Source organism: Maylandia zebra, linkage group LG4 (assembly GCF_041146795.1).
Source record: "Maylandia zebra isolate NMK-2024a linkage group LG4, Mzebra_GT3a, whole genome shotgun sequence".
Lineage (NCBI taxonomy): Eukaryota > Metazoa > Chordata > Actinopteri > Cichliformes > Cichlidae > Maylandia > Maylandia zebra.
The window spans coordinates 25,032,654-25,047,318 of record NC_135170.1 but is presented as its reverse complement, the minus strand read 5'-3'; the positions used below and the strand labels follow the sequence as shown (position 1 = coordinate 25,047,318).

The window sequence follows — 14,665 nt, the reverse complement described above, 5'->3', positions numbered from 1 at the left end:
GATAATCTAAAGGCCACATGAAGTTTGGAACGGACTGACTGAGCAGAAAGCTGGCGACCTCTGCGGACTTTGCACTATGCACAGAGGTCTACCATTTCATGGATGACTTGCTGACGTTCCCAAACACTTCCATTTTTACTTCCGCTTTTTTATAGTTCCACAAACAGTTGACTGTGGAATATTTAGTAGCGAGGAAATTTCACAACTGGACTTGTTGCTTAGGTGGCATCCCATCATGGCATCATTCTTGAATTCACTGAGGTCCTGAAAGTGAGCTCTGCGTGCGTATGTATTTGATTTTACACACCTGGGCCATGGAAGCGATTGAAAGACACAAATGCAACAAAAAGTTCTCATAGACTGTTACAAAAGATGGACATGTTGTCGGATCTAAAAAGTGAAGCTAAAGATTAAATGACCCAGTTCTTCACTTGATTTGTGACCTTTGGTAATACTTCCATGATGAGTTCATAGTCTCAGGTGCTACCATCAAATCTTACTGAATAAAACATGATATATTGCGTAAATTCTGAGATTGTGTGACCCTGTATGAGCATAAAGTATACCTCGGTTTTAATCAGACCTGTCCCTCACTCATCACATCCAGTTTCAGAACACCAAGATACTCATAAACTGTTGAACCTGAGGCTTAAAGATGGGACTTAACTAACCACCAACATACACAGTCTACCGTTTTAATACGCTGTTAGTGAAATTAAGATTGATTACAGGTTATGAAGTGGACTACTCATGTGAACTTGCTGTAACACCCAACAAGGGAATCCAGCTTATGCTTTTGTATTTTACCCATGACAGGACGTCTTGATTGGCTGTTAGTCAATATGTATTCTACACTCATCCGCTGATGATGACACATCTTCTGGTTATGCTAACCGGTCTTAGCATAACCGACCAGCAGCTACAGCTCTGGATAACGGGCGATCGTGGCTCAAGAGTTGGCTGTTCGTCTTTTAATCGGAAGGTTACCTGTTCGAGCCCCGTCTCGGACAGTCTCGGTCGTTGCGTCCTTGGGCAAGACACTTCACCTACCGCCTACTGGTGATGGCCAGAGGGGCCGACGGTGCGATATGGCAGCCTCGCTTCTGTCAGTCTGCCCCAGGGCAGCTGTGGCTACAACTGTAGCTTGCCTCTACCAGTGTGTGAGAGTGAATGAATAGTGGAATTGTAAAGTACTTTGAGGGTCTCGAAAAGCGCTATATAAATGCAATCCATTATTATTATTAGAACTTTCATGTTTATGTAGCCATCAAAGCCATTTTGACACAGTCACTCTTTATAGTAATTGAAGAAAGTACCTATAGCATTTAGTTTAGGCAAGGTTGCTGCTTGGATTGAACCTACAGGAGGCAGGATGCCCCCTTGCTTGCAGTGACTTTACCTAACATGTATCTGTACTGTTCTCACATAGGGGCAGTTGGACATTACACACACTCTGGACCAGGAGGCTGGCAGGTTAGAGCCCATTCAGTGTAGGGGTTTGTGTTCTCACGTGCACCTCTGTAGGGTGACATCTGGAGAAATTCAGGGCTGTGGCGCCTGTGTGTAAATGCTAAAGTAAATAAAGCTGTCAAATGCACGTGTAACAGTAAGAACTACATTATATGTCTCTAGTGTTAGGTCATTTGCAGTACTTTAGTAACTGTACCTAATCATTTTCATCACTGTAGCTGTAGCTGGCTTTCTTTTGTTTATACACGGCTTCAAAAAGTAAATCAGCAAGTGTGTGCATGGTTAAGTTGTCTTTGTTCACTTTTCACCCTAAACCACATGGCAAAAGCCAGGATGCATCTCCTCAAAGATCGCATTCTCTAAGTATAAAAAAGAAAGCCTAAACCAAAAACATAACTTCAACAACCATCAATCGACAATACCCAGGGAGTTTCACTAAACCGCATCTGCACTGTCAGATCGCTGCATCTCTGACTGCACAAAGCAGACGTGATGTTAAAATTCCAATAAAAAAAAATCTGTTTTGCTGTACTGGCCTTTATGAAATCAATATTACTCCAATCTTAGAATGTGCTGCAGAGACTCCAAGAGACTTAAGGATTAGGTGCTGCCCAGGAACGATGCCAGAGTATGCGGGTATAGACAGAAAGAGCCGATCTCCTTGTGTGAGCCAGAGAACTTAGGAATTACAAAAGAAGGCGATCTTGCTTCTTCCCTCCCACCCCCACAGTTCCTGAGTCTATCATGGCTGTCACCTAGCATCAGCGAGCCTAAAGGCTGAAGCTTTTTGTGCCCAGCATCCTGGACTGATCATGCAAATCGAAGAATGAGCGCACCCATCAAGGAAGCTCTCATGCCACAGGGCCACGAAGAAGAAGGAGGGTTGTGGGCCAGAGGAAGCCATGAGAATCCGATCACTGAGGCTAATCTGGTGAGCGGAAGTCGTCTTGCCTGTGATGGAGAAAAGGTGGTTTAAACATACACTTATACAGTGGATTCTGGGGTTTCATTGCCAAACTTGGCTGTAAAATGGCTGACTGCACACTTAGGACTCATCCATATTTGATTTCTGTGAAATCTGAAGAGAGAAGAGTTAAATTCCCCTTTGTCTGTGCTGCTACTTTTACAAGAATGTCCCCCGCAATCTTCTTATGCACCCTCAGTGCTGTGGTTGCTCAGGTCTCTCTGTGCTGCAGAGATTATAAAGGTGCTGACAGCTGAAAGTGATGAGAACAGCTTGGAGGCATCACTGGCTGATTTGCATGGACTTGACAATGTCACTGTGTTGAGCCTTTTCCCTGCTTTTCTCTTCCCTCTATTTCCCCCTCAAGCACATACACATGACCTATACATCATCATTGGGAGTGAATCAAAAGCATGGCTTTGTCTGCGCTGCCTTGCAAAACTTTTTTTGAATTTTGAGTGAGATGCTCCAGTTGCTGCATACTTCAAATATGTCACTACCCTCCCACACGCTCTCACACCGACTGGATTTTACCATCGACAGTTCAACCACTGACTAGTGCTGATGACATGTGGGAACTGCACTGTGGGGAAGAACAACATCATTGAAGGAAGTTATTAGGACTGACAAAATGATGTAAGGTGTTGGTAGAGAGACAAACACCATGTCAGTCCTCAGATATGACCGGTACTTCAAAATGACAGGGTTCCTGTTTACTGAGAGGAATGTGACAATCTGGAAGACAGCCAGAGAAGGATGATGACAGGCAGACGGCCTGTTGATGCTATCAGCGCCTTCCAATCTGCTTGCGCATACCACAAGATATCGGACATGGCTATGTGACTGCGGTTTACCGTGTGTCTGGCTAAGATAGTAGCCTCAATAAAACAGGTTGAGACTAGCTTGGAAAAAGAGCAACAGTGTGTTCATCAAACTGGTTTAACACTCAGGGGAAGTCTGTTGAAAATGAACTCCAGACAAACTTCAGATAAATAAACCCAGAGAGGAAAATGCCACAGACAACAATAGGTCTGTTTAGGAGGTTTTAGTTTTTGCAGCACAGTGAACAATAAGTTTATTCATCATCCTCCGTACTTACTAAAAAAATGGTTCTCTTAACAACTGTTAGAGAGTTAGTTTATTGCAGACAAGTCTGATTTCTTGCTTTACCAAAGTGAAACCATTAAAGACAAACTAAGAGTTGAATAGGACACACACACACACACACACACACACACACACACACACACACACACACACACACACACACACACACATATATAAATCACATCCTGTCAGCAGCCTAATCTACTTTATGACTGCTTTTTCACCTGGAGGCTACCTAAAGGAATAAGCCATGTTCAGCAAGAGTTTGGGACAACAGGCTTGACAAAAAAACCAAACCCTTCCCCCGCAAAACTCCCCCGACTAACTCCCGAAACTCCACTGATTCTCTAGCTCACTATCCCAGGCTATATAACACATATTTACCAAACTCACTTAATCCTTTAATTTACGATCCACTTCAGTGCCTCTCTGTTGAACATCAGGGCTTCTCTGCCAAGTTTCAGTCTAAAAAACAACGGTAAGAGCACACCGTATGATTAGCTTTTTTGTTTTTCAGACTCATGATTTGCCTCCCCCCAACACCACCAGCACTACTGAGACTTCTGACAGGTGGAGAGTGAGAGCTAAGCCTGCTTCCTTGATTCTGTGGCCGAAGAGAAAATAACAAACACTGGCAGCAAAAGAGCAAGCAACTGCAATAACAAGCTGAAGGCAATAATAGGATAAATCCCTTCTTTAACACTTAGTCAGTCTAACCTGACTGCCAGGTAGGTATGGCTGCAGCTTCATATAATTTTATTGTTTCAAACATGTGTAAATGCTCATACAAACGATGATGTAGTTTTGAAAGTGGCCTGTTATTGGTAAACTGGAACCAGCATGCACAATTACTCATTGACCACACTTGTTCAAAAATTTGTGGCGTGGAAATATGAGCCAATCACATGACAGGAACTCAGTGCATTTAAGTATGGTTATGATGAGGGACTGACGTTCAAACATCAGAATGGGGAAGGTAATTTAATTTGTTGGTGCCAGATGGACTGGCATTTCACAAACTGCTGATATTTTGTGACACAAGCATCTATAGGGTTTACGGAGCATACTCCAGAAAAGAGACACTATACAGTGAAGGGCAATTCTCTGGGTTAAAAATGCCCTGTTGATGACAGAGAGGAGAGCAATAACTCAAATAACCACTCGTAACAACCAAGGTGTCCAGAAGAGCATTTCTGAATGCAGAACACATTGATCCTCGAAGCAGACGGGCTACACCACACTGGGTGCTACTGCTGTCAGCTAAAAAACAGAACACTGAAGCCACAATTCACACAAGCTCGCCAAAGTTGGCTCAGGGAAGACTGGAACAACAGCGCCTGGTCTGATGAGTGTCGATTTCTGCTGCAACATTCAGAATTTGGCACAAACTACAAGAAAGGATAAATCAATCCTGCATTTATCAACGGTTAAGGGCCTGAGCATTGTTTAAACACCACAGACTACATGAGTATTGCTGCTGCTGATGTCCATCCCTATATGACCACAGTGTATACATCATCAGATGGCAGCTTCCAGCAGGATAACAAGCCATGTCACCAAGCTCGAATCATTTCAAACTTGTTTCTTTAGGATGACAATGACTCAAATGTCCTCCACAGTCAACATATGCCAATCTATAAGAGAGCACCTTTGGGATGTGGTAGAATCAAATCTGGGGCAACTGTGTGACGCTGTTATATCAAAATGGACCATCTGAGGAAAGTTTCCAGCAATTTGTTAAATCTGTGCTATCAAACCGGTACTAATGAATTGTGCCTAATAATGTGCGGCAATGTCATAATGTCTCACTTAAATAAAAAAGACAGATATGAGAGACAGGAGTCCAGTGATTAAAATCCCCGTTTTTGGATCTCTGTCCTCCACAAACCTTACAACTACAGGACCACTGGGGGTCTGTTGCGAGCTAAACCTTAGCACTGATCTCTGCTGCACAAACAGTGGAAACCACATCACACATTCTCAAGAACCAGAGTTTAAACACAACACAAACGTAATGACTGTAATAACCACAACACTGCTCAACGGATAGATGTTACACTCACCACAGCAGAGCTCTTCCTTTCTCATTAAATGAAACATGTAGCACGTGATAACTCAGTGTGAGGGCATATACTTAAAAGACTAGTACAAATTAGGTTTAACGCACTAATTAAATTTAAGCAAGGTCATTATTTGTAATTACACTGTGTGTCTGTGATGTATCAGTGCAGCTGCTATTATGATTGATCCTCAGATGTCTTGCCTGGGCACGTCTTGTGTTTCTGTTACCTCATTGAGAAGTGCAGTGGCAAAGATAACACAAAAAGCAGATCATACACACGCGCGCGCGCGCACACACACACACCAGCCAGGCTTCTCATCCTTACTACACAAGCAAAACAAAAAAAGTTGCACAATGCCTGGAACAAGGCTGTGGATTTGTGTTTTCCTTATTGTTACAGCAACTTTACACTCTCGTCCTATTAACCGCTCATCAGCACATCCTTCTGAGGTTTGCAGGGGATTCTGAGTTGCCCAAGCTAGGACATGCACCCTGCATGTCAGGTCAGAAACGCAGAGGTGTCAATCATCACCGCAACCACAACCAATTTAAAATCCCAAGAAAGCAGAAAGGAAAAAAATAGCAGTTACAAACTGCGCTGGTTTTCCTTGTCAGACAGGTTTCTTTCCCATGCCAAATGGCTTCCAGATACAAAACAACTTTTTCATAAGAAGTCGTTGCGTAGGATCCATTACTAGAGCAATGAAAAGTTTATGTTTACTGATGCTGTAACCAACCCCGAAGATCGTAAAGTTCCTCTTGTTGTACTCGCAAACAGAGCTATGTGTAAACTATGATGTTACAAGTCACAAATCAACAGACAAAATAGATCTGAAGTCCCTGAGAGCTGTCTGGGGCCAGAGACTTTATATTAATGATGGCTGTAGCTACTGTCAGTACAAAGCACAAACTTCACACATTAGTGGGATTAAACACGCAGCAAGTCACATGATTTGTCAGATAATTTAAATAAAGATGTTTCAAAAGACAGCCCTGCAGCAGCAACTTCAGCTAATCCCCCTTAATTGAATAAATGGAAAAAGATTGATGAATGGATGTTTAAAAAGGCACCAAGAACACAAACATGGTGGTGAGGTCTTTGCCATGGTCTCCCCACTCTCCCCTTCCAGAATCCCTCTCATCTGAAAGAGGGGGAAAAGAAAACTATTACAGGATAAATTTAAATCGCAGAGCCCCTGTGACATTATTAACAGACATAATGGATAATACCATCATTACTTCCCATAAAGAAACATGCAAATTTGTTTTTACTTGACCAGTACTTGACTTTGATTAATTAACTCCTTCATGTGGCCAGTACTTGCAGATGTCTGCAGAGCTCCAGTCAAACCATGAGACCACAGCTGATAGTCAGCCCTTTTTTAGCCCTCAGATCTCAGTATAATGTACAATTGATGGTTGCTATAAAAGTATATGGCAAAGCTAAAGGCAAGAATGCAACTGGCTAAACTTAATTTGACTTACAAAGAGGGACTATGGGGATTTTTTTTTAAACCATTATAATACTAGAGTTTCACCAGCATGTCAGTATTGCCAACATACCACTTTTAGGTAATTGAGTCTATGCACCTTTCCTTTGAAAGGACACTGCCAGGAATACCTGCCACTTTACTTCCTTACCTCTTTACCCTCATTGCACTAAGATCTCATTATTTGACAGGGATCTTTGCGGCTCCAGCATCGGGAAACAATAGTATTTCTGTTCATAGAGACAGACACCCACAGAACTATAAAACACTTTATATGAGGGATATAAAAGACCTCTTATAGACTGATTTCTTACAAAAATAAATAAAGTTTATTCTGTTGAAATATTCAACGAATGTCAAAGTGTTGCAACTGCGGAGCTGCTGTGGTTTCTACACAAGTTTTATGCAACTTTCAAGTGCTGTCGGAACTTTTACATGAGTCGAGCAACTAACCAGAAAACAGTCACAGAAAATAACAGGGATATTGGGGATTGTTTGACATGATTATATTAACCAGTTTTAAGCAAGTTACCTTAACTCCAATCAGCAATCATATCAAGAATTCGATATTAGCCATATACTTATTCTTTAAAACATTCTGGTGTTTTCAGTCACAGAATAGGATTGTCTCCCCTCGGAGAAAATGATCTGTGTTTAGACAACTGACTACAACCCAACCTGTTAAAAAAAATCTCCTGGTGATGTAATTAACTTCTATTAATCTAAATGTGGCATAGCTATTTTTTTCAGCTGCTTCCTTGAGGGGTCACCACAACAAATCGTCTGCCCCCATCTCGCCCTTTCTTAGCATTCTCCTCTCTCATAACAATCCTCTGCATATCCTCCTTCACTACATCCACGAACCTCCTATGACCATGTCCAAACTATCCCAGATCCACATCCAACTTGGCCTCCTGACTTCTTGTAAGTGCCACCGTCTCCAAACCACACATGACAGCAGGTCTCCTCTCCACTCTTGCTGCTATGCTTCTGTCACAAATAACCCCTCTTCAGCTATGCCAGCTGAAGATCAATCATTTGATATACCATATATCATTATGGCGCATTTACAACAGATAACGTTCTAAAATTCAACCAACTTTAATATTTGGAAGGACACAAACCCGCAAAATTTCGAACTTCTAAAATCGGAGTCTGAGATGAGGCCCCTGAACGCAGCATACACAGAGCGCTCGGGTGTGACGTAGAGCGCAATCAGGGCTGCTGAGGCAGACTCGGAGCTGAACTCACTCCACATTTAACGGAGGGCTGTCAGCGCTGCGCGGAGCCACTGAGTGAGTGTGTGTGTTTGATGGGGAAAGCGCTTTTAATCCCCTGAACTTTTCGAGAATAAAAGAAGAAACCCCGGGGAGCGCACGGAGCGGACCGTGGCACATGGAAACGCTATGCAGCTGGAGAGACGGCAGTGGACTTTATCGTAGTTTCACTCAAGAGGAGGCTAAGTGAGGCGAGATAAACATGCTCACCCCGATGCTGGCCTCCTTGCTGCCGCTTTTCCTTCTCTTTAGGATTTCTTTCTGCCAATACTCAAGCGACCAGTGCAGCTGGAAGGGCAGGTGAGGTCTACAGACTTCCCCCCCCCCCCCTTTTAACTGAATGTATTTTGAACGTCAAACTAAACTGCTAAATAAGAAAAAGCGAGGATGTGAGCAAACATGAAAGCTGCTGGTGGCGACCTGAAATGACTGTGACTGAAACTCAAGTCGCCGCGGTGATGTGGGAAGCAGGCGGCAGGGTTAGACCATAAATTAAAACAAAGCTAGCCCCTATGGTGGCTGTAGGAAACAAAAGATTTGTGTAGTTTTTGATATAAGTTAAGAAACTACCGTAATTTTTTGTGTGTGAAAAATGTAGTAATGTCAGAGACACGTGTGTTTGGGGTTGTTTTGGACGTATGAATGACACGATGGTTCAACCAAAGATTTTAATAACATGATGGGAGGACGTTGGAATACGAAAATAACATGTTTATGACATCCCACACACAAATCGCCTTTTTATTTTATTTATTTATCTTTTTTACTTATGTTTTATTCCCCCCCTCCCTTCCCCTAAAGAAAGTGTGTGTGTGTGGGACATATGCACACACTCATAGGCTCAAAGTATTAAAGGTAGCCACACAGAGATGTATGATTGATAAACGTCAGGAAATGAAGCATTCACTGGAAAGTTTCACCTCCCATCAAACATCTGCTGAAATCTGTTTTGCAGTTCAGAACTGCGCCTTAAATAAGTGTTTTTTTTTTTTTTTGTTGTTGTTGTTTTTCATCATCCTGCAGTCAGGAGGGGCTGCCCATACTTTTGAGCTTTCCACCAATAATCTGTTGTTCATTAGGCAGACTCTTGACTAATCTCCTTTAATTGCCTGCAGAAGTGATGAAGTTAGAAAGGACTTAATTAGAGGCATGCTGAGGAGAGCCTGGTTATGGGGCTGCAGAGGCATATGCTCAGCATGTGCTGCGGGTTCCTTTTGAGATCTATGGCAAATTTTGAATTTCAGCATCTCATTTTCAGGAAACTGGGCGTTTCTCCTCCGGAGTCAAACCGCTAGCTTGGCATGTGTATGCTGGTAGACTGCTGATGGCTTCCTGCCTCAGGCTTTGCCACAGAATGACTGACAGAGCCGGAGTTTTCAAATCCCGACCAGGCATTAAGTTCTGGAGGGAGTCATTTGGTCATGCTGGCGCCAGAGGCCGAAGTGCTGCCCGGACAAGTCTCTTCCAGTCTCTTTGGTTGCTTGAAAGCAAGGGGAGGTTCGGTGCGTGACCTGCATTTGCACTTGCATGCTGCAGTCCCAGCTACTGTTGCTGCTGTTGTCTGCCCAGAAGCCCCTGTGTCCCTCCATTCATCCATTTCTGCCTCCAAACCCTTCCCAAAGGCAGCTTGCCAGTGATGCGTTTTGCCAAAGCGCTGGGCGGAACAATGCGGTACGGGGAGTGTGTGTTGGGAGCTGAGGTCATTTTGGCTGCTCCGGCTCGTGACTGGTCATGCAGCCAGTCTTGCGCACGGCCTTAATAATGCTTCAGGAGGAATGTGGTTTAATGTCCTTTGGGTCTGCCAGAGGTCTTCAACTTGGTCAGTTAATTCAGGCTATAAATGCCCCCAAAATCATTTTTAGATTAGTGAATAAGTCTCTTTATTCTTTATTTGGGTAAAGGGGGGTTGAAAAAAATTAAAGCTTTCCAGAGAAATGCCACTTTTATTGCAGCTTGTTTCATATGTTGTGCCTTTTTCTTTTCTTTATCCAGCGGTCTGACCCATGAAGGCCACACCAGGGATGTGGAGCAGGTGTACCTACGTTGCTCCCAAGGCTCTCTGGAATGGCTTTATCCCACAGGGGCCATCATCGTCAACCTCCGACCCAACATGGTCTCTCCCGCCGCCGCTCGGCTCTCTGTCTGCATTAAACCCTCCGCCGAGTCCAGCGGCACCAACATCTACCTGGACCGCAACGGCAAGCTGAGGTTACTGCTGCCTGAGCAGGACCAGGCTCAGGGCAAGGTGCACTGCTTCGGCATTCAGGAAGGGGCCCTCTTTATTGAGGCTGTCCCCCACATGGACATCAGTCGGCGGATTACGGCGTTCCAGTACGAGCTGGTCAGCGACAGGCACAAGGCGGGGCCGCACTTGCTCGTTGGTAAGATGCATCTTTGACATCTTTAGTGATACCCCTGAAAACTGCTGCTTCTTTGATCTGTGTAGCTCCTATAAAGGCCTTACTTTAGATTCCCTCTAGAACTGAGTGCCTTTGTGCTCTGCCCCTGTGGTGCACACCGAGCACTAAATGCAGCCATCTACTGGTGGAAACTTTTATTAGGTTGGACTCTAATAGTAGGAAACTTAACATTTGCTCCAGCACACTGCAAATACTACATCCAAAGACTTTTTTTTTCTAGTAGCATTGTGTTTACATTAAGGATTTTTTTTGGGGGGTGGGGGTTCTTGTCAAACTCATATTTTCACCGTGAGGATTAAAAGGTCAAAATCGGCTTTTAAACTTTAGTTTTTCGGGATAAAACGTTCACCTCTCAGCTCATTTTACAAACATTCTGACTGGATTTGACTTGAACGTTGCACTGTAAGCTTCTATTGTTTTCTTTTTTCTTCTTTTTTGCCTGGCTTGTGTGTGGAGGGGCACAGTCAAACAGAGGGCCTCCAATGGAAAAACAGCCGTGTATTTTCACACTGCGTACCTGCCAAACCTGCACATTTTCAAGCTGTGCAGCTATGTTTTTTTTCCCTTCTCTTCCACCTAAAGCAAAATATGAGCAGTATCAGGCCCACATCTGTTTTTACGGCTCTCTTGGTTCACATATTCACATCCTGCGTCATTATCTGGCACAGCAGACAGAAACAGACAGAGAGAGGGTTAAACGTAGAGTAGGAGTTGTTTTGACCGCATTAGCTCGCTCGGCTCAGCTCTGTAGTATAATCTGCTGCTGTAATGTGGCCTGAGATAGCACTGGGATGATTCACAAAGACATTGGTCTCGTGTCATCTGAAGCCTGGAGTCACAGATTGATTGCTGCTGCTCCTCCTTCTTTTTCATGTTTCTTCCTTTCCTTTCCATTGAGTTGCTCACCATCAAATTGGAATGTATCTCCAACCAGATGTTGGGAGGAACTTCTAGGACCATATAGGCTTGTATTTCCCTTGCTGTCACTCCCTTAACCTCCCTTTCAGCTCGCTTGACTTATTCTCCCTTTTCCTGTCCTCAGTCTCACTATTTCCTACTTCTTAATTTTCTTTCTTGCCTATTTATCATTCTCGTATTTTTCCTTTTCGTTTCCCCCCCCCCCCCCCCCCCCCCCCCCCCCCAGTTGTTTGAAGTGGGTTTCGTCTCTGCTGAGCGGTATTAGCAAGTTGTGCTCCATTACAGTGGAATGCATCTGGTCCCAGATGTTTCAGGGACACTCTAATGTGCCCCTCCACTCCTTCCTTTGCCACTCCTCCCATCCCTCATCCCTCTGTGCTCCTGTGAAGTGGTTCTGATCAGAGTGGCGCTGCATGTGCAGAGGGCCAGAAAGAGATGCTGACTCGGTTCTCAGCCCATTCCTGCGGTTCTATTTCATGTTTGACTTCCTTGGAGAAAAACATAAAAAAAAAACCAACCTCTGCTCTGGGTGAGGTTGGCCTCTCTGAAGTCTTGGCTCTCCAGCTGCTACTAAGCCATCCAAGCTTGTGGCTGTTTGACCCTTGAGCCCTCTTTAGTGATGTCGCAGTGCCTTGTGTTGCTACACTAGCTGACCTCAAAGATCCCTCACCTCTGTACACCCATCATCAGACAATCCAGCTAAAAGCTAAAAATAAGGTTAAGCTGCGCTCCTAAATATGACCAAGGGTGAACATCACCGCTTTGGCAAGAAGTCTTATTAGATGTATTGCACACACCAAATTAATATTTATGCTCAGTTTTATGACTGGTTGTGCAAATTAGGGTGCTTTCCAGTGCACCGGGCCCACCTGAGTTAACATTTTTTAAACATTCTTCCACTTATTTTGTGGTCAGACGACTGCTCCTTCCTCACCCTCAACCCACTGCTGACTAGACAGTCCTCTTTTTGCTCCCACTCCTCCTCCTACCCCCACCTGCTTCAGAGTACTACTAAGGAAAACCAAAGCAGGTCTAGGGGTTAATAAAGGCATTCTGGTTAGGACAGCCACAGGACCACCTGAGTCAACTAATCACGGAGTTGACTGCTCTCATTAAGGGCCCTTTCTACTGCTATAAAACAGTCTGGACGAGGGGGCAGGCTGAGTTGCTGCTATGCAGACCCCAATCAAAGGTGAAATGGTGCCTGGAGCAGACTTTTAAATAATTGATGTGGGCTATTGTATTTAATTCACATTTTCTTTTTGGAAACTAAATTACCTGCACTTTAATTGCCCTGTGCCTGTGTAATGCAAGATGTGCACGAAACCGGCAAAATCTATCCTCTGTTTGCTTCTTCTGAATGTGGGCCCCCCTTGATGTTATAGTTGCAGTCTAAGTAGGCCTGCTGGAGTGCTGTGAGAGGTCAGATGTAACCTCTACTAGTTTTGCTGTTCTTATACCCGTCATCTGGTCCTTGTTTGTCATGGGGTGTTAAGGGGTTCCTGTTTTGGCAAGGGAAGCTGACTGAACAGCTCCCAGGAGCATTAGACATGCGCGCGCGCACACACACACACACACACACACACACACACACACACGCACACACACACACACACACACTCTTAGCTTTTTGAGTTGTGCTTACTATCAGCAGCGTGCCTCTGTCTGGTGTATAACTCTGAGCTCAGCTGAATCCTGGTCTCTCATTTCTAAATAAATATTCATTTGTCAGGATGGAAATGACTGTGACCCTAATTGTCTGTATGTGAGGAACACTTACTCAAACACAGCCACAGATGTGTGTTTACTGGAAGTCTGTGGGCCTGTTAACACGATTTTTATCACGCCACATGCATTTTTTAATTTTATTTGCACACCATTTTTCTCTGAACTCATCCACCCTCTTTCTTTATTTCCACATAGCGTCCTGTCAGCCCTGCAGTGACACTGAAGTGCTTCTAGCTGTCTGCACAAGTGACTTTGGTAAGTGCTGTTTTGAAGAATTATAGGCTTCCTGCTTCCTGCTGCTGCATGGTTGGCGTCGATGTCCAATACAAACACACAGTTTGAAATATTGCTGTTACCAGTCTCTAAATCCCATCTTCCTGCTTGGTTTTTCCAGTGGCACGAGGCAGCATTAGGAAGGTGGATCAGGAGGAGGAGCACTCATCTGTCACTGTGGAGATCAGTCGCCTTTACAGACAGAAAACCCAGGTCTTTGTATCTGGGGGTGTCAGGGTACGGAGCTGGACTGGCCGTATCAAAATGCCCCTTCAGTGTGGGGTGAGGTCCGGTGAGGGGGAGTTTTTGTTCACTGGGGCCGTGAGGTTTGGGGAAGCCTGGATGGGCTGCGCACCACGCTACAAAGACTTCCTGCGGTTGTATCATGAGGCACAGCAGCAGGGCACCAACCCCTGTCACGTGGACACTAACTGAGCAGGTCATCTGCCCACATTTGGAGATGGAACAAGCCCTCAGTAACTGAGGAGACTGGCCCAGTGGCCCAGAGCCCCTCTCCTCTCCTGCTGCGCCGTGACTCTTTGGAGACAATGGCTGGAGCTGCTGGATGTTGCCAAGCAGCGTGCTAGCCGAACGCCGGTGATGCAACGTGGAATGTGTTCAGACCGCCTTTCTCACGCACGAGGAATCGCAAACTTTTAAATGTAGCAGACCCCATTTGGTTTTTATGTGTATAAAATGTGAATGAATATTGTACATTTTGAAGCTCTGTGTGCTTTGTTCAAAATCAAAACAAAAACAAAAAAAACGTGATGTACAGTTCTGAATTTATTTCCTATGACAGATGTATAAAATGAAAGACTCTTATTTTGTTTAAAAACGTATTGCAGTTTAAAACCTGAGTTATTTTTTTTCAGGTTGTACAATTGTTTAAAAAAAAAAAAGAAACCAAAAAGTTTTTTTTTTGTTTTTTTTTTGTTTTTTTTGTTTTTTTTGTC

At 44.1% G+C, this 14,665-nt stretch overlaps 1 protein-coding gene across 1 annotated transcript; it reads left to right on the top strand.

Annotated features, from left to right (window-relative positions):
- Window positions 1–8,312: 8,312 nt before the first annotated feature.
- metrnla (meteorin like, glial cell differentiation regulator a) lies at window positions 8,313–14,428 on the top strand. The gene is made up of 4 exons (XM_004559498.5): window positions 8,313–8,670; window positions 10,363–10,751; window positions 13,632–13,691; window positions 13,831–14,428. The coding sequence occupies exons 1-4, from the start codon at window positions 8,573–8,575 to the stop codon at window positions 14,142–14,144; spliced, it is 861 nt and encodes a 286-aa protein (XP_004559555.1). The 5' UTR covers window positions 8,313–8,572; the 3' UTR covers window positions 14,145–14,428.
- The last annotated feature ends 237 nt before the right edge of the window (window positions 14,429–14,665 follow it).

Excerpts from the sequence above, each read along its gene's own strand:
- metrnla (XM_004559498.5), top strand. The coding sequence starts at position 8,573 with ATGCTCACCCCGATGCTGGCCTCCTTGCTGCCGCTTTTCCTTCTCTTT. Across the intron at positions 8,671-10,362 it reads CAGTGCAGCTGGAAGGGCAG|CGGTCTGACCCATGAAGGCC; the intron begins GTGAGGTCTACA and ends TTCTTTATCCAG. Across the intron at positions 10,752-13,631 it reads GGGGCCGCACTTGCTCGTTG|CGTCCTGTCAGCCCTGCAGT; the intron begins GTAAGATGCATC and ends ATTTCCACATAG.